The 22,439-nt window shown below is 43.2% G+C and overlaps 1 protein-coding gene across 1 annotated transcript in view; it reads right to left on the bottom strand.

Annotated features, from left to right (window-relative positions):
- Positions 1 to 22,439, bottom strand: part of VOPP1 (VOPP1 WW domain binding protein) — a 75,884-nt gene that overhangs the window by 8,120 nt on the left and 45,325 nt on the right. The window contains exon 3 of the mRNA XM_032235607.1: positions 3,806 to 3,883. Within this exon, the coding sequence (XP_032091498.1) occupies positions 3,806 to 3,883 (78 nt within the window). The remainder of the gene's footprint in view (positions 1 to 3,805; positions 3,884 to 22,439) is intronic.

Genomic DNA, 22,439 nt, shown 5'->3' with positions numbered 1-22,439 from the left:
GGGACATCACGTCGAGGTCATCGTTTGGGTGGTTTGGGGTAGAGAAGAAAAGTTGGGTATCATCAGCATATTGATGATACCGTACCCCAAAACCACAGATGATCTCACCCAGTGGTTTCATATATATGTTGAACAGGGTGAGAGAACCGACCCCTGGGGCACCCCACAAGTGATGCGCCTCGGGGTCAATCCCTGCCCTCCAGTCAACACAAACTGCGACTGATCCGACAGGTAGGAGGAGAACCACCGTAAAACGGTGCCCCCCACTCCCAACCCCTCGAGTCGTCACAGAAGGATACCATGGTCGATGGTATCGAAAGCTGCTGAGAGGTCTAATAGGACCAGGACAGAGGAACAGCCCCTACCCCGGGCCCGCAAGAGATCATCGACCAACATGACCAATGCCATCTCCCTGCTGTATCCGGACCTGAAACCCAACTGAAAAGGATCCAGGTAAGCTTCATCCAGGGACTGGGGAAGCTGATGTGCTACCGCATTCTCAACAACCTTTGCTACAAAGCGAACGTTGGAGACAGGACGATAGTTGGCTAAAAAAGCTGGGTCCAGGGAAGGCTTCTTAAGGAGGAGCCTCACCACTGCCTCCTTCAAGGCGGTGGGAAAGAACCCCTCTCTCAAAGAAGTGTTGGTAATCGCCTGGAGCCAGCCTTAAGTCACCTCCCAGGAAGCCGAGACTAACCAAGAGGGACACGGGTCCAGCACACAAGTGGCAGCACTGAGTCTCCCCATAATCCTGTCCATGCCCTCGGGGGTCACAGGATCAAACTCATCCCGGATGGTCTCCACAAGATTCATCCCCGTCGACTCGCCCGAATCTACCCAGTCAGAGTCCAGGCCCATCCGGATCTGAGCGATTTTATCCTGCAGATACTGAACAAATTCTTCAGCCCTACCCTGCAAGGGGTCTTTCCCAGCTCCTTGGTTAAGTAAGGAGCGGATCACCCTAAACAGGGTGGGCAGTTATCTGCGGACGCAATAAGAGCGGAAAAATGTTGCCGTTTTGCCGCTTCTATCGCCACTAAGTAGGATTTAATATGAATCCTTACTAGTGTTCAATCAGATTCGGATTGGCTGGCCCTCCAACCACTCTCTAGGCATCTTTTCCGGCATTTCATCTCCCGGAGCTCCTCGGTAAACCAGGGAGCTACCCGGGATCGACACCAGGTCAGAGGCCGCAAAGGCACAACATGATCCAAAGCCCCATTGGCCACCCTATCCCAGGCTTCCACTAGGGCTTCGGTCGAGTTGTGAGCAAGGGATTCAGGAAAAGTCCCACGCTCCATCAGGAACCTTTCAGGGTCCATCAGGCGCCTGGGGCGGAACCATCTAGTCGGTTCTGCCTCCCTGCAGTATGGAAGTCAAGCCTGATGAGGAAATGATCTGACCATGACAAGGGTTGGATAGAAATATCCCCTAAATCTAGATCATTCATCCACTGCCCAGAGACAAAAATCAGGTCAAGCACGCATTCCCCCATTATGGGTGGGGTCTTGAATTAACTGAGTTAGGTCCATAGCCGTCATGGAAGCCATGAACTCCCAAGCCAACTCAGATGTCTCGCCAATGGAAGGCAGATTGAAATCCCCCAGGATCATAAGCCTGGAGAAATCAACCGCCAATCCAGCTAACACATCTAGCAGCTCCGGCAGGGCCGATGAAATGTAGCAGGGAGACAGGTACGTAACAAAAAGGCCTACTTGAACTCCAAGGCCCCATTTCACAAAAAGGGACTCACACCTGCCTATCTGAGGCACAGTGACCTCCTGAGGTCTGAGACTTTCCCTAATAACCATCGCCACCCCCCACCCCTGCCCTGGGCTCTCGGCTGGTGAAATGCCCGGAAGCCTGGTGGGCATAATTCACTAAGGGGAACACCCCCCTCGAGGCTCAACCAAGTCTCTGTAATGCACGCCAGGTCCGCTCCACCCTCTTGTATGAGGTCGTAAATGAGGGGAGCCTTATGTACCACGGACCTGGCATTAAGCGACACCAGCCGGAGACCAGGGTCCTGTAATCCCGAGCTCCCAGGGGTGTGAGAAGGGTGATGAGGGTCAGAATGTGCAATCGCTCTTAATCAGCAGACCCGTGTCCCCTGAACATAATTTGGCCCTCGACCCCCACCATATCTGCCTCTCCCACAAATAGTAGAGATGGTGGACCCCCTAATGGAATGGCTTAACATCACCCCCGGAATCCCAACCCTTCCCAGCATTCCCGACCCGCACCCCTTAGTTAGCTCTGGCCTGTGCCCTGGCAGACTCCCGCCCCAAGCCTGTCTGAGCAATCCGTATCAACCCCCCGCCCTCTCCTTAAAATTTGATTTAAAAACCCCTGTAAAAAACCCCTAAGCAGTCTCTTCTTGGCATGCCACCTCTCGGGATCCCAAAATCCGTCATTGAGGAAGCGTCTTGATAGGCAAGAAGGCCATCCCCGGGAAAGGGGGAGTTCCCGAAGGGAATAAAGTTCTGTCGCAGTATAGCAAAGAGGAGAATGTGGCATCAACCAAATGGGATGACATCACGGAGAGATGGAATGAGGAGATAACATGTCCATGGAGGGGGAGCCGACAGTGTTCAAGGGGAGGTAGCGGGAAGCTGCTGCTGGGCACACCCACACCGGCTGCAGAGATCCCAAGCTGGGCGATCCACCACCGCTGCTGCTGAGCGCACCCAGGCTGGGCGTTCTGATGACCACATCCATGCCAGCTGTGTTCAAGGAGGGGGGGTAGTAGGAAGCTGGCACTGAGCCCATCCACGTCTGCTGCAGAAGTCCTAAGCCGGGCGACCCGCTGCTGTTGCTGAGCAAACCCACGCTGGCTTCAGAGACCTCAGGCTGGGTGTTCCCATCCACACTGGCTGCAGAGATCCCGAGCCGGGCGCCCCGCCGCAGCCGCTGACCGCACCCACATCGGCAGCCGCTGACGATCTTCATTCTCTCACCGCCAGCTGCCCCCTTTCACTCATGATGTTCCGGCTATGAAGCAGTAAATCGCAGCTCAAGGGTATCCCCGAGGTTCCTGGAAGTTCTCATAGCTAGACCTGGAACCAAAGATGGAATAGGGTACCCCAGCAAGCCCCGTAGAAGGACAATCATCTCCCCGAAGCTCTCCTCAAACACGACAGGACACCATCTTGGGCATGCACAGTAAGAAGAGAGGATTTGAACATTTTGGAGGTGAAAATTATTAAGAGTTTTTTCCACAAACTTTCCATGTCTCAAAGATTTGATTTAATTTGATTTGATTTCATTTATTTGGCTTGTATGCCACCCTATTCCCGGAAGACTCAGGGCTATCTGGGACAATGAAACTAATAATTGTTGCATGTTCACATAATAGACACCTAGTCTTTGAGGACTGCTCAATCCCAGGTTGGTTTGAGTGAGCGGAACAGCTTCTGATCTTTAGGGAGTTAGAGAATGCATCTAAAAGAAAGAAGGAATGACCAGGGAGAGACTTCATGGTGTGGAAGAGGTGCTTGCCTTGACTCATTCTAAGCTTGTATATGCCCAAAAGAAAACTCTTGTTTCAGATTTAATCTTTTATTCTTGTTATACCCATATTTATTGGATATTATGGCCCACTGAACAGAATGAAGCTTACTTACATGAAGGCAAGTATCAGGTTATATTAATTACTTAAATCCGTCTGTCAAAGGAATACAGGAATTCTTGTCTGACTGATTTAGAAAGCTGCCTTAGGCACTTAAATTAATGTTCATAGTAAATTAACCACAAAGGAACACTTCATGGATATCACATTAACCTTGCTAGTTGCTTACCAACTTACCAAAAATACCATAGTCGCTGGATCAACAGACTTCTCACGCAGCATCTTGAACCACAACAATCTTCATAGGATCGACATCTGGGGATAGCAATGGAAAAACTAAGAATTTTAAGAATTAAAAATTAGCAGGAAAGTAGAACCTCAGAATACAGTGAACATGATTGCTAGATAACAAATTCTGGAAGATTCATAGTTTTGCTTTAAAGACATTTACATTATGTTATTTGTGGGATTAGCTATCCAAAATCAAAAGACACAGAGGGGCTGTTTCCTGGAAACTAACTAGAGTGTTAATTTGGACCTATGAAGAAGTCACACCTACTCATCATCAACTACCACAGATTCAAGGACAGAAAATTATTTAGCTGCTGATACAACTGATTTTTTTCTTCATTCATATTCATGGGATTATACTTTGGATACACTAGGAAAGAAGAAAACAAAATTGTCTTCAATTTCACATGGACATAAAATAATATATTTTCACAACTGGATATTAATATTGATGAAGCCAAGCCACAAAACATGGATTAACAGATCACCTGTATCTGGCCATATTTTTTTTATTTATTTTTTTTATTGAAAATTTTAGGGAAAAAAAACTTTTATAAATGTTTACCTCCCTCCCCCCCCCAACCTCCCCCCCCCCCGACTTCCCAGAACCAATACAGGGTATAAATCTTTAACAAAGATGTTCTAAAATGAACTTTAAAAAAGTTGATATCATCTTTCATTTGAGCTTTAACTCCTCTTAGCTAGGCTAAGTCTAAACAGATTATATCATTCCTTGTTTCTTCAGTCATAAACTATCTGGAATTTCTTAGTCCCATATTTATTTTGAATATAGTCAATCCATTTTCTCCACTCCAGTTTATATCTCTCAGTTGAATGATCCTTGAGATATGCTGATATTTTAGCCATCTCTGCTAGGTTTGTTACTTTTAATGTCCGTTCTTGAATAGTAGGCAAATCTTCCTTCTTCCAGTATTGCGCCACCAACAGTCTTGCTGCCATTATTAAATGCAAAATCAGGTTATTCTCTATAACTGTACAATCAGTAATTATACCTAACAAGAATAACTGAGGGGTAAACTTTATCATTTTTTAAAGAATATTTTGCAAAATCCACCATATTTTTATCCAAAATGCTTTAACCTTTTTACAAGTCCACCATATGTGATCATACATAGCATCAGCACAATCACATCTCCAGCATTTAGATTGTAAATTTGGATACGTACAGGCTAATTTTTAAGGATCTAGATGCCATCTATAAAACATCTTATAAAAGTTTTCTCTCAAATTTTGGGCTTGTGTAAATTTTACATTTCTTACCCATATCTTTTCCCATGTATCCAACATTACTGGTTCTTCAAAATTTTGTGCCCACTTTATCATACAGTCTTTAACTAATTCTGTTTCCGAATCCATTTCTATTAATACATTATATAATCTCTCTATGCATTGGACTTTGATCCCTAATTTGTTTTAGTAAATTATCCTCATTTTGCGTAAAACCAATTTTTTTATCTTTTTTCCATCTGGCCTGTAACTGACCATACTGAAATCATGTTTGAATTACCTTTTCCTCTTTTAGTACATTCAAGGGTTTTAATTGCAATACACCTCTTTCTAAGGTAAGAAGCTGTCTGTATGTAGTCAAATCCTGTTTTTGTACTATATTTATGTTTTCTATTGCCCACATAGGTATCTTGTCATTTAGTTTGTATTGATATTTTTTCCAGACCCGCAGTAGAGCACTCCTTAAAATATGACTTTTAAAATTCTTGTCTACCTTTTTGTCATGTAGCAGGTAAGCATGCCAACCATATACCAAATCATGCCCTTCGATATTAAGTATTCTATCATCTGTTAAATTAATCCAGTCACTGATTATTGATAAAACTACTGCTTCATAATAGTTTTAAATTGGGCAATGTCAAACCTCCTCTCTCACGCAAATCTTGCATTATTTCTAATTTTATTCTCGGCTTCTTCCCTGCCCAAACAAATTTGTTAATGCCCTTCTGCCATTCTAACAAATTTGCATCTTTTTAAAGTATTGGTATCATTTGAAAGAGAAATAAAAATTTAGGTAGAACATTCATTTTCACTGCTCTATTCTTCCCAACAAAGATAATTGTAATTTTCCCCAATTTTTCATCTGTTTGTATGCTGCACCATAATGGCTCATAATTATACTTATATAATTTCCCATTTGAGGTTGAAATATGGATTCCTAAATATTTAACCTTTTTAACTATTTCACATCCTGTCGTTCCTTCTAATTCTTCCCTTTGTTTAGTGTTTATATTTTTAACTAGCATCTTTGTTTCCCCTAAATTTATTTTAAAACCAGACACTTGGCCATATTGATTAATCATATTCATTATAACCTTACTGGATTCCTGTGGTTGGGTTATTGTTATAACCAAATTGTCCGCAAAAATACGTATTCTATATTCTTGGTGCCTAATCTTGATTCCCTGTAAGTTGTCTGATTCCCATTATTTTATTCAAGAATAGTTCCAGGGTTATGATAAACAGTAATGGGGATAAGGGACAACCCTGCCTCGATTTTAAATGGGTCTGTTAACTTCCATTGACTATAATTTGTGCTGTTTGTTCCTGATATATTGATTTAATTGATTGTAAAAAATGCTCTCCTATTTGCTTTTTTTTGGTATTATTTTCATTAAAAATTGCCAGTTCACTCGATCAAAGGCTTTCTTGGCATCTAGAAATATAAGCGCTGCAGGGATTTGATTATTCTTTCCCAAGTATTCCAGTATATTAACAATTTGTCTTACATTACTTCTCATTTGTCTCCCTTGTATAAAACCGGTTTGATCATTATGAATCAATTGCTGAATAACCAACATTAACCTATTCGCTAGTATTTTAGTGAAAATTTTATAATCTATGTTAAGTAATGATATAGGTCTGTAATTTTTTGGTTGACTAAGATCTTGATCTTCTTATGGTATCATGGATATGAAGGCTGTCTTCCAAGATGGGGGTACCTTCCCTTCCCTTCGAATCTTATTAAATAGTTCCTTAAGGTGTTCTACCATTTATAATTGTAAATTTTTGTAATAAGCCGCTGTCAAACCGTCTGTACCCAGTGCTTTCCCTACCTTTAGCTGTTTAATTACTTGGAGAATTTCCCCCGAAGTTATTGGTTGATTCAATCTCTCCCTCTGCTCGTCTTTAACTATGGGTATTTTTTTCTTTATCCAGGTATCTATCTATATCTAAACCTTGTATTTTGTTATTCATGTACAATCCTGTGAAAAATTCACGAAAGACCTTTTGAATCTCATCCTGTTGATAGACTTCCTTCCCTTTATAATGTAATTTCTATATATTGTGAGATTTCTGTTTCTTCCTAATCAGATATGTTAACCATCTACCAGATTTGTTTGCATTACAAAAAGTATTATGTTTTGCATATAACAAATTAGTAGCCACCTGGTCTGACATCAGCATATTACCGTATATACTCGAGTATAGGCCGACCCGAATATAAGCCGAGGCACCTAATTTTACCACAAAAAACTGGAAAAGTTATTGACTCGAGTATAAGCCTAGGGTGGGAAATGCAGCAGCTACCGGTAAATTTCAAAAATAAAAATAGATACCAATAATGTTTTTGAATATTTATTTCAAAGAAAAACAGTAAACTAGCTCTGTAAGTGGAAAAGAGGGTCAATAAAAACAATATGGTATCAACAATAACTTTAAAAGTACAAAAACCTTAGCTCATTCAGCAACCAAGCTAAAACACACGAGTTAAAATCCTTCAAAACTCATACAAAGTGCTGTCTTCACTGCCATCCATAGCATTACTAATGCCACATTTCTTGAAGGCGCGTTGCACCATGTTCTCCGGAATCTCTTCCCATGCATCACGAACCCACTTTGCTATCAATTCTATGTCGGGCTTCATCAGATTTCCACCTTTTGTCAGTCGGGCTTGACCAGATGACATCCATTCATGCCACATCTTTCTCACACGGTCTTTAAAAGGTTTATTTAAACACACATCTAGCGGTTGCAATACAGATGTAAGCCCACCTGGAATAACGGCCAAAGTAACTTGAGAAGATTTTGCCATTTTTTTAATGTCATCAGATGTGTGGGCTCTGAACATATCCCAAACTAGCAATGATGGTTTTTTCTTTAAGGCTGCTCCTGGTCGTTCTTTCCAAATTTCTTCCAGCCATTTTTTTGTTCCGTCTTCATCCATCCAGCCTTTAATATGTGCGCGCACTGTAATTCGTGGTGGGAATTTGACCTTTTTAGGCAAGGTCTTTCTTTTAAAAATAATGACAGGCCGCAGCTTAGTTCCATTAGCCAAACATGACAGAACAACTGTGAAATGTTTTTTTTTCATTTCCTGTGGTTTTGAGAAAAATAGTTTTGTCTCCCAAACTTGCCACAGTTCTGTTGCTTGGAAGATCAAAGGTCATAGGTGTTTCATCCATATTTCCAATATCTCCCAGGTCATAGTTATGGATCCTTCTTTGTTTTATGATGAATGAATGGAATGACATCACTTTTTCATCAAGGTCTTTTGGCAACTTCTGTGAAATCTTTGTTCTTTGCCGCAAACATAGGGCAAACCTATTCATGAAGCGGGTACACCATCCTGCTGACGCAACAAATTTTTCAATGCCTGGTGCTTTTAATTTGTCATCTTGTGCCATTTGAAGGGCACGTAAGCGAATTCCCATGCGTGTTACGCAGTAACCATTTTGACGACACTCCATAACCCATTTATGCAATTCAGTCTCTAGAGCCCCATATGAAGTTGTTAAACCACGTTGAGCTTTTTTTGCCTTTGGAATCTTTTCCAAGTCAGCTTTCTTTTTCCGCCATTCCCTCACTTGTTTTTCATCAACACAAAATTCCTTACTTGCAATACTGTTATTTCTTTCTTCTGCTCTTGACACAACCTTAAGTTTGAAACCAGCTTCGAATGACCTGTGTTTTTCTTTTGGTCCAGGATTACCGGTAGAAGTATTGGGATCCATTTCTAACAGGATAAAAAAAAAAAAAGACTTGTTCGGGTACCGTATTTTTTGAGGCCTAATGCAGGCTGATATTACAGAAAGTGATGACATGACTGTTTGCATAGAGCAGCCTGTTTTAGGGCTCATAATATACATTCTACCAGTGTCCTGCCTGTGCCCATTAAATATACAGCCTGCCTGTGCCCATTGAATATACAACCTGTCCATTAATTATACAGCCTGCCTATCTGTCTATCTAGTTATGGTCTCGCTTTCTCTCTCTCCCTCTCCCTCCCTCATCTCATTATCATCTATCTCAGTGTTTCTCCACCTTGAAGACTTGAAAGTATGTGGACTTCAACTCCCAGAATTCTGGGAGTTGAAGTCCACACACTTTCAAGTCTCCAAGGTGGAGAAACACTGATCTATCTAATTAATATAATTATTTCTCCCTCTCTTTTTCACTCTCTCTCCAGCGCACACATGCAAATGCATAGGGCAGCCCACCTCACACACAGGTAACTCCGGGCGGCTTACAACATTATGATGCACGTCTCCCCATAGCAGAGGAGATGGGGAAGCCGGGGGCCCAGAGATCACCCGGGGGATGCCGAGGATGCCCCAACTCAGCCCTCTTCCCGCTCCAATCATGTGCCGCTACTTCCTCCGAGCGCGGCGCTTTACTCACTCCTCGGAGCGTTCGCAACTTCGCTCCTTCCAATTTCTCGGCCCGGGAGGCTCGCTGGGCTCCGCCTACCCCAGGCCCCCATTGGTTCAGCGGGCCGAAGAACGCAAGAGGGGTGCGGTTGGGAGGGGAAAGCGCTTGGCGCGAAGGACTTTCTTCCAACCAGCGGAACCCCCTGGCGCAATTGGGCTGCGATCGGTGGCCATCCTTGCTACAATCCGCGCCGCCTGCCGCATCAGCGGAATCTAATTCAAGAGGTCTTAATCTTGACAGCGTTGTTGGGATCTGCGGTGAAGAAATTACTTTAATCAGTGGGGTAAAGTTCTTTCTTTCGCTCGCCCGAGCTCTGATGAGGGGGAAAGAGAGGACTTTTCTTACGCCTGCATCAGAGCTGGGGGGGGGGGGAGAAAGGACTTTACCCCACTGATTAAAGTAATTTCACCCGCAGATCCCAACAACGCTGTCAAGATTAAGATCTCTTGAATTAGATTCCGGCTGATGTGGCAGGGGCTGCGCTGGCGGGGACGGGCGGAGGGGATGGGACTTGGAGTCCTACGATCTTGGCGAGTGGGGAGTCCCATCCCACCCCGCCCGTCCCCGCCAGCGCAGCCAGGCTGCAATCGGTGGTCATCCCTGCTACAATCCGCGCCGCCCGCCTCATCAGCGGAATCTAATTCAAGAGATCTTAATCTTGACAGCGTTGTTGGGATCTGTGGGTGAAATTACTTTAATCAATGGGGTAAAGTCCTTTCCCCCCCCCCCCAAGCTCTGATGCGGGCATAAGGAAAGTCCTCTCTTTCCCCCTCATCAGAGCTCGGGCGAGCGAAAGAAAGAACTTTACCCCACTGATTAAAGTAATTTCACCCGCAGATCCCAACAACGCTGTCAAGATTAAGATCTCTTGAATTAGATTCCGGCTGATGTGGCAGGGGCTGCGCTGGCGGGGACGGGCAGAGGGGATGGGACTTGGAGTCCTACGACTCGAGTATAAGCCGAGGTGGCTTTTTTCAGCCCAAAAAGTGGGCTGAAAAACTCGGCTTATACTCGAGTATATACGGTAAATTGCGCTCTTAATAAAGTAATTGCTTTTTTAATCTTCTTATCTCCTGGGTTTAATATTAACTCCTGTTCCCTCTTCCTAATTTCTTCCTTTAGTTCAGTTCTTTTTCCCCCCTGTTTACATCTATGTAACCTATTTAAATTTATTAGGACTCCTCGCATGTAAGCTTTACTTGCATCCCAGACCATTTCCATAGATGTGCCCTTACTCATATTAAAAACAAAATATTCTCTTAACAGTTTTTTACATTCATTAATATTTTTCTCATATCTAAATAAATTTTCATTTAATCTCCAATTCCTTCTTGCTTCCATCCCAAATTCCAGCTCCATCCAAACCGGATTATGATCTGATAAAGCTTTAGAACATATCTTCGTCTTCTTTACCCTAGAAAGCAAATCATTAGTTGTTAATATAAAATCAATCCTAGAAAAGGATTGATGTCTATCGGAGAAAAATGTAAAGTCATGTTCTTCTGCATTCCTTTCTCGCCAAATATCTCAGTTTGAAATCATCCATCATATCAAAGAAGGACTTGGGTAGTTTCGCTTGCCTTTGGATATTTTGCAGAAGACCCTTCTTATCTTTCTTGGTATCCATAACACCGTTCCAGTCGTCCAATAATATGCAAGATCTATAGTCCCAATGTATTAACTTAGTATGGAGCATTTTATAAAATTTGTCTTCTTGTTGATTGGGAGCATATTTTCCCATTAGAAGTATCTTTTTCCCTTCTAATACCAGTTCTATTGCAATATAACTTCCTTGAGAATCTGCTTCAATTAATTCGGCTTTCATGTCCTTTCTTAAGTAAATAACTATACCATTTTTCTTCTCAGGGGCAGAAGCTACAAAGTGTTGTCTAAGTCTTGTATTGATCAAATATTTCTGGTCAGTTGATCTAATATGAGTCTCTTGCAGGCAAATTATGTCATTCTTAAATTGTTTCAAATAATGATTTATTTTCTTCCTTTTCTGTGGGGAGTTTAAACCGTTAACGTTCCAGGTTAAGAACTTAGTTGTCATCTTTAGCTCCCTGAAGCTTTTTAAGAGCCATCTGGAAATCCTGTAGTTTGGCTTTCGGCCTGGCTTCTCCCACTGCTTCTGAGCTAAAACCTGTGAATTCTTGGATGGTAATGTTTGTTTGTTGCAAAGCTTGTTGCTTTTTAAACTCTTGTTCCATTCGCCTAGTAATCATGTGGGTTTGTCTTTGCTCCTTCGCTCCATCTAGTTCTGAGAGAAGAAGTTGATCCAACCTTGGTGATCCTTGGGTAGCTTGCTGTCTATCCTGTCCTTCTTGTTCTCTTTCTCTAAGTCCTGGGGGGGGGATGTCCAGCCTTCAGTATATTATTATAAAAATCTTGAGCCTTCCATACTGAGTTAAGACGATATCTTTGCCCCTGGTAAGTAACTGCTAACCCGTCTGGGACCTCCCATCTAAACTGTAGCTGACGATTTCTGAGCTCATCAACTAAGAAGGCATAGTCTTTCCTCAATCTCAACATTTTGGGTGGCATTTCCTTCAAAATAGTCACCTCCTGACCCCCAATTTGAAGCTTAGTTTCATAAGACTCTTGCAATATCGAATTTCTCATATCTCTTGTGGCAAAATACACCACAATGTCTCTTGGGTGTTGCTTTTGTCTGGTGAGCCAGGAATTAACACAATATATCTTGTCAATCTGCCAATCAAAAATCCCTCCTGACCGTCCCATCAATTGATTAAAAGCTTTTGAGAAAATCTGCTTCAAATTTTCTTGGTTTTTCTCTTTGAGGCCTCTTATCCTTAAGGCAAATTCCATCTGCCTATACTGCAACATTATAATTTCATTTTCTGCATCACCAACCTTTTGTTGTACCACATCCATTTTCGTTACCAGGTTAATATTGGAATCATTAAGATCTTCCAATTTATCTTCAATTCCTGATACATAGCCAGACAGGCATTTAAAAGTGTCTAAAATATCATCTCTAATTTCTTGATTACGAATCTGGACCGAATTCATAAGTTCTTCTCACAGTTCCTTATTGGCAGCAGATATCTTTTCCTATATTTTAATTTCCATTGCAGCTGCATGATTTTTTAAGGCCTCGGCTAAGGCCACACTTAGTTCTTTTTCCAGTATTTCTCGGGTCAGAAGTTCCCCTGTGGGAGTAGGAGGGGGTTGGGGGGGAGTAGTGACTGTAATTTAGTTCCAGGAGCGGGTGAATTATCAGCGCTTTTCGGAGCATTTATTTTCTGCTGCTTAGAGGCCATTTCTCATTTAATCTTCTCCACCCAATTACTAAATCCAAGCAAGCCGCTTGTCTAGCAATTACTATTTAGCTTAGTAATAAGTCACTACTGAGTTGATGATCTTTAAATGCTCTGAGCTCTGTGAAAATCTGTAACATCAGAGCCTGCTCCCGCCTACAAAGCTATTCGGCACCATCTTTGTGTTTCTAGCAAGTAGCTTATCAGAAGGAATTTTTTTTAAAAAATGGAGTTAAAGTCTGTGATACATACAATTAGAAGTTCTCCAGTATCAGTTCTGCCCGTGTTGGAATCAGTAATAAATCAATAATTGAGCTGCAAAAAAGGCAGAAAAAGTTCTTGACGCGGAGAATTCACTGGTTTACAGGCGGCTCACACCTCCCACCCCCAGATTTATGTTCTGGGGGATTAAATGGAGCACTATCCAGATGCAGCTTTCTCACCCCCCTTTCCTATGCCTGGGGAGGAGGTAATCAAACTGTCAAACAATTGATGGATACTGTTTAGACAGCTTAAGGCAGCCAAGGATCCGGAGCTGTTAAAAACAACAACCCCTGTCAGACCACGCCCAACCAGAAGCCCCATATTTATTTATTTTTAAAAGCAAAAATAAAAGTCTTCCTAGAAAAATGTGGAAAAAACAAAATAAATTAAAATAATTCATGATTTCATTACTTAATTAACAGTATTATACTTAAGCAGCCAGTCATCCAGATATTTATACTGGATTTGGCATTTTTGTTCCCTTATCAAGTCCTTACCAAGAACCTGAGATAGGCAGATGTTGCTGTTTAATAACATTAGAAATAACATATAAACTGTTCCAAGTAAAGCTGCCTTTGAAATTATTACTATTATGGTTGGTTGCACATTTTTTTTCTGTTCTCAGATTATCCCTCTATTTAATACCAATATAAATGAAAAGGAAAAGACATATTCCCAAACTGGATACGGTAAGTTGTTAGATGTTGACTTAGCATTACAGGAATTTCTCTGTAAATACTCCTAGGTGGAATCTCCTTTTTAGGCTATATGTCATCAGTGGAGAGGTCTCAAAATCACCTTTCATTGGGCTTTTTCTGCTTATGGAGAGTGAAGTCTGAGGCTGGATAGAAAGAACCACTGCAGCCCAAAGAGTTTAATTACAATAAAAACCTTTCAGAAATGCATATTTACTATGAAGCAACTATATTAAGAGCTATAAGCCATGTGATGTTTAGGTAGTTGTTTTCCCCAGATATTTAAAATTTTTACCACCACAGCTTTGATTTTCCCAACTTGCAGCTGAGAGGCTGCAACTGGCTACATAAGACCTGTGTGGGAGGAAAGGATCATCTTTATCTTTCCTCCTATAATAGGTTATGAGGATCTGGCATATCTGTAAGTGTGAGTACATGTGTATTATTCTGTTGCCTAACTTCATTGCAAATAGCAGCAAAGAGAAAGGGAAAGGAATACAAATCACTATTCAACATTATGAGCAATTTAGCCCTCAGCATCTCCCTAGATATAAGTCTGCCATTTCTAAGTTTCAAAAATCCAAATGATCTCTATATGATAGCTCTTGTGCTCATCTGCATTTCTGCAGTTTAAAGATGCATGGATAGCAATCAGTGTTGGATTCAGCTAAAAGAAATCCAGCTTTAATCACATGTTGGGCTTTTTCCCTCTCTCTTACACACACACACACACACACATCTGTGTACGCCTACACACACACACACACACACACACACACACACACACACACACACACACAAGATTTTAATTTGCCAGCAAAATGAATTGTAAAATTAAATGGCTATGCTTATGGAAAATTATGTGAAAAATGCTGAAAAATGGCAACAAGGAAAATGTGTCAAGATCAAAAGGGTGCCAATAAATTATCCTGAGCTTCAAAATAGAAATCTGTCTCTCTTTTTTTTACCCCCCTTCTCCACTCTCTCTCTCCCACATACATGCGTTGGCATAAAATGAAAAATAAATTAAGAGAAAAATAAGAGGATGATGATGTATTGGATATATTTGTCACCATGACAAATGGTAAAGATAATAAAGGGAGGATATAAACAAACAAATAAACCAATGACCGTTAGTTTTTCAATATTAAGGTCACCTTTAAACAAGAGCAAAAAGATGATCCGTGTTTTTGCCATTCCTAACTAGAATATATTTGCTTATTTAGTTATTATAATTATGATGTACTGCCCAACTCAGAAGCTTTGGGAGACAAAAACATTTTAAAATTATAATATGTAATAATCCATGATCATAAAACTCAACCAAAAACACATAATCAATTAAAATATTATTTAAAAAATAATGTTATTAAAAAAATAAGATGAGTTTAAAATTTCAGCAAAGATAAAACAATATCCTAGCTACCTTTTTTTTTTTTGAAATACGGTATTTCAATTTATAAAATGCTATGGACTATAAGACGCACAAATCTTTTGGGCTGGAAATCAAGAAAACAAATGTCTCTCTGCCTCCCAGAAATTTGCCTCCTTGGAACAAACAGCAAACAGCCTGTCAGCTTCAGCACAGCATGATGTAGCACGAGCAGCTGATTGGTGGTTGGATCTGACTCCAGGAATATAGCCTATCAGCTCTTCCAGGCTCGCTGTCACCTGTCGCCGCTGCCGCCTATCGCTGCCTCCGCATGCCCAATTTTTGGCCTGTGTACACCCCATTTTTGGCCCATTCCAGCTAGCAGGGATAGGCAACGGCAATCCTTGCCACCTGGAACAGGCCAAAAATGGGGCACGCAGAGGATGAAAACGGGGCATGCGAAGGCAGCAATAGGGGGCAGCGGCCATGGGCGACAACAGCAGCAATGGGCAGTGGCGATCCCTGAAGCCTGGAACAGCTGATCCAACCAGCTGCTTGTGCTAAATCAGGCTGTGCTGAAGATGATCAGGCTGTTTGCTGCACGGAGGCAAATTGCTGGAGACAGAGGCCGAAGGATGAGGGTCAGAGGATGGACGGGGCTTCGCCAACACTCGCTGTATAAGATGCACAGACATTTCCACCCACTTTGGTGAAAGTGCATCTTATACACCGAAAAATACGGTAAAGAGTGTGTTCAGTTCTATGCATGCCTACAAGCAACTAACATAGAAAAAGTTATTTAGAGATAGTGGGCTATTGAAAAGGCTTGTCTCATCCTACAAAGGATAAATACAAGGAGGAAGAGAAATAAACTCTATTGAAGACCATAAAAGACTGGCCATTCATATGACTTATCATCTCTTACCAGTTCCAATTGGAACTGGCCAACTGGAAGTGCTTTATCCCTCAGGCAGTCCAAAAAGGTACAAATGCCAAAGAGAAATGCACTTCCTCCATCCAGGTCATGATGAAGACATCCACTAGACCAGGGGTGTCAAACTCAATTTCATTGAGGGCCACATCAGCATTATGGTTACCCTCAAAGGGCATATAGCCATGTCACTGTGACTAGGTGGGCATGGCCTAGTGGGTGTAGCCGGCTTGATGCTCTCACTGGGCATGGCTGACTCAGGAGGGATGGGTCAGGATGGAACAAGTTGCACCAGCTAAATCGATGTGGGGACAATTTAGTGACCCACAAGCTCCTCGCATCCCAAAACTGCTGGCAGTCAAGCATGTGTGTGTGTGCGCATGCACACATGCACGCGCGCACACACACACACAAACACACACACACTGCATTCCAAGATTTGGGGACTTTTATCCACAGAGGAAAGAGAAGGCCTTCTCCGCAAGCCCAGGAATGATTGGCAGTTTGCAAGCTCAGATGTGGATAAAAGTCTCTAAGCTTGGAGTGTGCGTGTGTGTGTGTTTAGCATGCCAAAGGAAACCTTCTTTTCCCAATCCCAGACATTGTTGGCATTTCCCTGTCCAGTGCTCCAAAGGGAATCCCTGTTTCCAATTGTGTGTGGTAACAATATTGGCTTGTTGGTGCAGTCTTCCATCATGCAGCTCCCTTACCACCCCCTCCTCCTCCCCAGAGATATATCAATACCATTTCAGATAGGTGTCTATCCAGTCTTTTCTTAAAAACTGCCAGGATACTTATTCTGCTGGTGATACTTATTCAGTTACTTGTACTTACAAAAGAAAGCAAATGCTATTCTGACCAGCCTTAGCAGAACCAATACAGACTCCTTGTCCCGAAAAACAATATTTAACTACTGTGAATTAATGGTATTCACACATAGACAAGTCCAGGCAATAATCCTGCAAAGGATTAATTGCAATAACAGACCTTATCAGTTCCTTGAGATAATTGCCAAGCTGGAAGCTTCCAGCAGCAAGACTAAAATTAAGTTCTGGCAAGCAGTCTCTGAAGCACGAACCATGATGAGCAAAACTTCCAAAAGAAATTATTGGCTCCTGTAACCATCTCTCCCCTTTCCTTCTATTTATTCCCCAGCCAGGGAGGAGCCATTCAGTGTCTATGTGTGCATTTCTTCCTGAGATGGCTCCTTGCCCTCAGTTGTTCACCTCTCCTAACAGCTCTGTGCATGCACACATTTGGAACAGGTCCCAGCTGCTCTTCCTCTCCACTTATCTCCTCCTCCAAAGCCAGCTGAGAAATGTTGGACAGCCCTGGCTCTACCTCTGCTTCTGACACAGAGCATCCATCAGAGCCTTCCCCAGACTCCAGGACTGACCCACGTTCTTCCCCAACCTCCTCATTATCTGAGTACGCTGCCAGCTCTGCTGGCAGCTGGTGGGACACAACAAATGCATGGAAAGGCCCATATCTCTCAGTAATGGGGCAGGGCTGAATCCCATGGTGGAACCTTTTTCACAGCAGTAGCAGTGCTATGGAGAAGGGAAGGAGGCAGCTTGATCTCCCCAGATGACAATATTGGAAGGAGAGGACCTGGAAGCATCTCCCCTATATGGCTTGAAGAGACAGGCAGGTGCCCTCAGAGAGAGAGAGTCCTGCAAGTATCCTGACCCCATCCTGTTCCTAGCCTTCCAACTGATGGGGAACTGCTTCCTCTGCATTCGGACCCTCATAGCCTCCACGCACTGGGTGATTGCCCTAATGGTATTGCTTGACTAACTAGACATGGCAAAGAAGACAGTGTGTGGGTGTCTCAGGGATTGTTGTCTTCCTGCTCCCTGGTACTATGAAACAAGAATCAAATGATCCGATATTGCACCCTATTCAATGAAATGACATTACCCAATGATTTCATCCACAAAGGAACTGGAGGTTGTGAAGATGTGGATGAGGAGGAACATCTCCACCTCAACCCGAACAATAGAGGTTTTGGCCCACCTGGGTCTGGAGAGGGCTCATCATTTCTATTTGCCCGAAAGACAGACAAAATCTAACCTTCTCCAAAAGTTGTGGTCTTCTGTTGGGAGAGAGAAGGGCTGAGCCTTCTCCAACAATCCCCACATCTACTACTTCCAAATAAGCAGAAGATTGGGCTGGGGGAGGTAACAGCCCTGGGCATCAGCCAAACAAACAGTTGACAAAAGGCAGAGGCAGAAAGGGGCCTTGGAGGAGACAGTGCCCATTGGCTGCCCGTCCACTGACTTCTTGTGGCAAGCAGCTACAAGGCAGAAGGATCTCTACCCAGGATGTGCAGAGTCAGAAAAAGATTGGGAGAGTGATTTATGGGGGGATAAGGAAAGTCGGAGTATCCTTTGAGATTGTGGGAAGGGGAAGTTGAGAGAGTCCAAATCTGCAGCTGTATTAAAAGCTCTGCAGACAGGGGCAGAAAGGGGAGATTTAACACCTCTTCCCAAGGGGAGATGTGCTTCCTTCTACCCTCCCCCCTTCCAACTTGGCTCTGCCACTGCGCCTTGCTCTATCAGAAATGCTGGCAGCCAAGCACATTGGCTTAAACCCTATAGCAGCCTGCCTGGTGCTTCTTCCCTGGCAGATCCTGGGACAGGTTGCTCGCCCTCCCTGCCTCCTCCTCCCCCTGCCACTCTCCTCTGGTAGGACACCCACAGCCCACAGAGTCCCAATTTGGCTCTGAGGGATGGGGGGAGAAGTGCAGAACTGGGCAATCCCCACAGCCCAGTCAATGAGCAGCCAAGGGGCCAATGTGTTGCAGTTGCCCAGGGGAAGCACCTGGCCAGATTGGAGTCAATGTCACCTCACCATCTCCAGGGAGGCCCTGCAGGCCAGATCTAAGCACATCGCAGGCCGGATTTGGCCCACGGGCGTTGGGTCTGATACCTCCGCACTAAATTGACCAATGCAGTTTCCATTCCAAGTGTTGGTCTGATATCTGACTGAATGATATCAAGATAGTTTGCCATATTCATAATTCTTTATAGCAGATATATGATCTTATCCAAGATTACCCAAAGACAGAGACTGGGGATGGAGCAAATGTTGTTAAACAAAAATAACTCTTAAAAATGAAGTTGCATAATGTTCCCCATATTTTTCGGTATCAAGGTGTGAGTGCTAAGTCATCTCTCTAATATATTACAATAAGATATTCATTATTTAAAAACAAACAAAATCATTTATCTTGAGTAGTGCAACAAAGCTTTAGTGGTTGCTAATGCAGATCCTGTTAAGTATCAAACCAAATTACATAAATCTGACAAATCTTCTATTTCAGAAAAATATTCATTTGCTTGATCTAGGTACACATCCAAAATGCTTGCCTGTTTCCCCTTTTCTTAATCCTGACTGTTTATAGGAGGATCTACTGCAAGGTATTTCCTTACCTACTTGCCTTTTAGGCTTAGGAGTTGGGTTATAAACCTTTGTAACCAGAACAGGAACTTCACTGTGATGATATAGAAGACAGGATGTAATTTAATATCTTTCCTAATGTGAAGCAGAATACAAAACACTGGTTGCCTATTCATCAAAGCATATTTTTGTTCAAATAAATTTAAATTTCCTATTTGTTATTTAAATAAGCTCATCTGTTTAGGTCAACTATTTGTGAATCATTCTGTACATTAAACTGACTGCCAAGTTTAAGAGCTAGACTTATGAATAGAATTCTTAAGAAAGAAAGACAGAAAGAAAGACAGACAGAAAGAAAGAAAGAAAGAAAGAAAGAAAGAGCCTCTTCTAATAAGGTGGAGATAGCATCCATGCATGGGTTGACACTGTCCATGCTCCATGCTGATTGGATGGAGTCTGATTACTAATTAATTAACCACTATATAACCCGCCTCCATGAGTGGTACTACCCAGTTTCCAGTGAAGAGAAAAAAAGACAGACTCCACGTGTTATCCAAACAAATTTCAACTTTAGTGATCCAAAGAAAAGGAACATCACCAATATGTCAATGCAAACATTTGAAATTAGAACAAAAACAATCCTGGAAAGACAAGGAACAGTCAAAATAAGGGCCGGGCTATCTCCACCTTATTAGAAGAGGCGTATCAGGTAAGTTACCAACGCCCTTTCTCAATAAGTGTGGAGATAGCATCCATGCATAGGACATACCCAAGCCATATAACCCTCAAGTGTGGGCAATAGACTGTTCCGAAATGGACTCAACTGACCGAATGGCCTGCAGCACTCTCCTTCCAAAAGCAGCATCTGCTGATGCAAATTTATCAAGTTTGTAATTGTGTATGAAAGGGACAGGGAGGCCCAGGTAGCCGCCCTGCAAATTTCATCCAGAGAAGCCTGTGTCACCCATGCTGTTGTGGTAGCAGTGCTCCTCGTAGAATAGGCTGCTACCCCTGCTGGCCTCAGTTCCCGGCACGAGTCATATGCTGCTGTGATGCAACGCCTGACCCACCGTCCAATGGTTGCTATCGAAACCCTTTGCCCAAGGGAAGAAGACTGGAATGAAACAAAGAGGACCTCCTGAGTGTCTGTGACCCGCCGTGCGATCAATGTAAACTCTTATCGCCTGACGCACATCTAACTTGTGTCAACAAATTCGTGTCTGGGTGGGGGACAAAAATTTGACACCACCACCTCCTGCATGCGGTGAAACCAAGACCCCACCTTTGGCATAAAGGAAGGGCTCAGTCTGAGGACCACTTGGTCCTCATGGAACCTAAAGAGTTCATCCCGCACAGACAAGGCATGCAGTTTGGTTATATGTCTCGCTGACATCACGGCCACCAGGAACGCTACCTTCCAGATAAGTAATTATAAGAATACTTTCTGAAGGGGCTCAAATGGTGGATCTATCAGGGCCTCCAGGACTTTAACCACCTATCTCCTAAAAGTGTTGGGGATAACCCCTTCTCCAAACCATCCTGTAGAAATTCCAGCACCTAAGAGATGGTAGACTGAACTGGCGAGATATGCTTGGTCGTGCACCAACGAGAAATTTTTTTCCAGGTGGCATAAATGTGATCAGTCGACAGTCTCCTGGATGCTTGTATGGTGGAAATGACCCTGTCTGAGAGATCGCCTTCCCTCAGTGTAAGCTGCTCAACTGCCATACAGACAGCTGCAGCCACTGAGGGTCCGGGTGTTTCAGAGACCCCTGGGTGAGGACAACATTGTCTGGTGGAATCCTCCAAGGTCTCTCCACTGACAGTGACCACAGGTCGGCGAATCAGGGGTGACATGGCCATTGAGGTGCCAGAAGGATGATCTCCACTCCGATGCAGATAACCCTGCAGATGACCCTGGGGAGAAGAGGAATCAGGGGGAATGCATAAAGTAGGCCAGGGGCAGCGAAGGGCATCCACTGCTTCCACTCCAGGTGTTTTGAACTGTGTGAAAAACCTCAGTAGCTGGGCATTGTCCACAGTGGTGAACAGGTCAACGATCAGGAGACTGAAATGCTGCGTTATCTCCTGAAAAAGACAAGGGTGCAGACGCCATTCGGCTTGGTCAACCGTAGCCCTGCTAAGCCAATCAGCAGTGACGTTAGTGATGCCTGAGATATGCTCTGCTGAAATGAACCCAAGATTCTCCTCCGCCCAGGAAAACAGGACATTCGCTTCTGTCATAAGATCACCTGATCTAGTACCCCCCTGTCTATTAATGTGGGCTTTGGACGCCATATTATCAGTCAGAAAAAGTACATGTTGTCCGGAGATGGAATCTTGAAAACTCCAATCTCAGGGCCTATAGTTCCAACCAGTTAATGCTTCTCTCCGCCTCCTCTCATGACCATTGGCCTTGTGCCATTTGCATTCCCATATGGGCTCTCCAATCATACAGACTGGTATCCATGGTAACTGTCACTCTACTGAAAACTCTAAAATGACACCCTTTCTCTATGGCTGGTGATCTCCACCAGTGGAAAGAGTGGTGAACCTCCCTGGGTAATGGTACCTTAGTCAAGGAGACACTGCAATTAGACTCTGGTAGGGAAGAAGGAACCATTGCAACTCCCTCGTATGTAATCTAGCCCAGGGCACAATGGAAATAGTAGAAACCATCTTCCACAACAATTTGGATAGAGTGGCCAGGGACACCCGGTGACTGTGTAACACCTCTGTTACTATATGTCTAAGGCTGTTGAGGTGGTCCTCAGAAAGGAAAACTTGACCCGCCTCTGTATCAATCCAAGCTCCCAAATGTAAGATACGAGTTGTGGGTGTAAAATGGCTTTTGGCTTCATTGATGGAGAAAGCATGCTCCCTCAATACATCTAATGTGAGGCGAAGGTCGCCACCGCCCTGTCCCGAGAACTTGATTGTACTAATATATCATCTA

This window comes from Thamnophis elegans, chromosome Z, assembly GCF_009769535.1.
Source record: "Thamnophis elegans isolate rThaEle1 chromosome Z, rThaEle1.pri, whole genome shotgun sequence".
Classification (NCBI taxonomy): Eukaryota; Metazoa; Chordata; class Lepidosauria; order Squamata; family Colubridae; genus Thamnophis; species Thamnophis elegans.
Note: the sequence above shows the minus strand (reverse complement) of the source record. Positions and strands in the feature narration are given on the sequence as shown.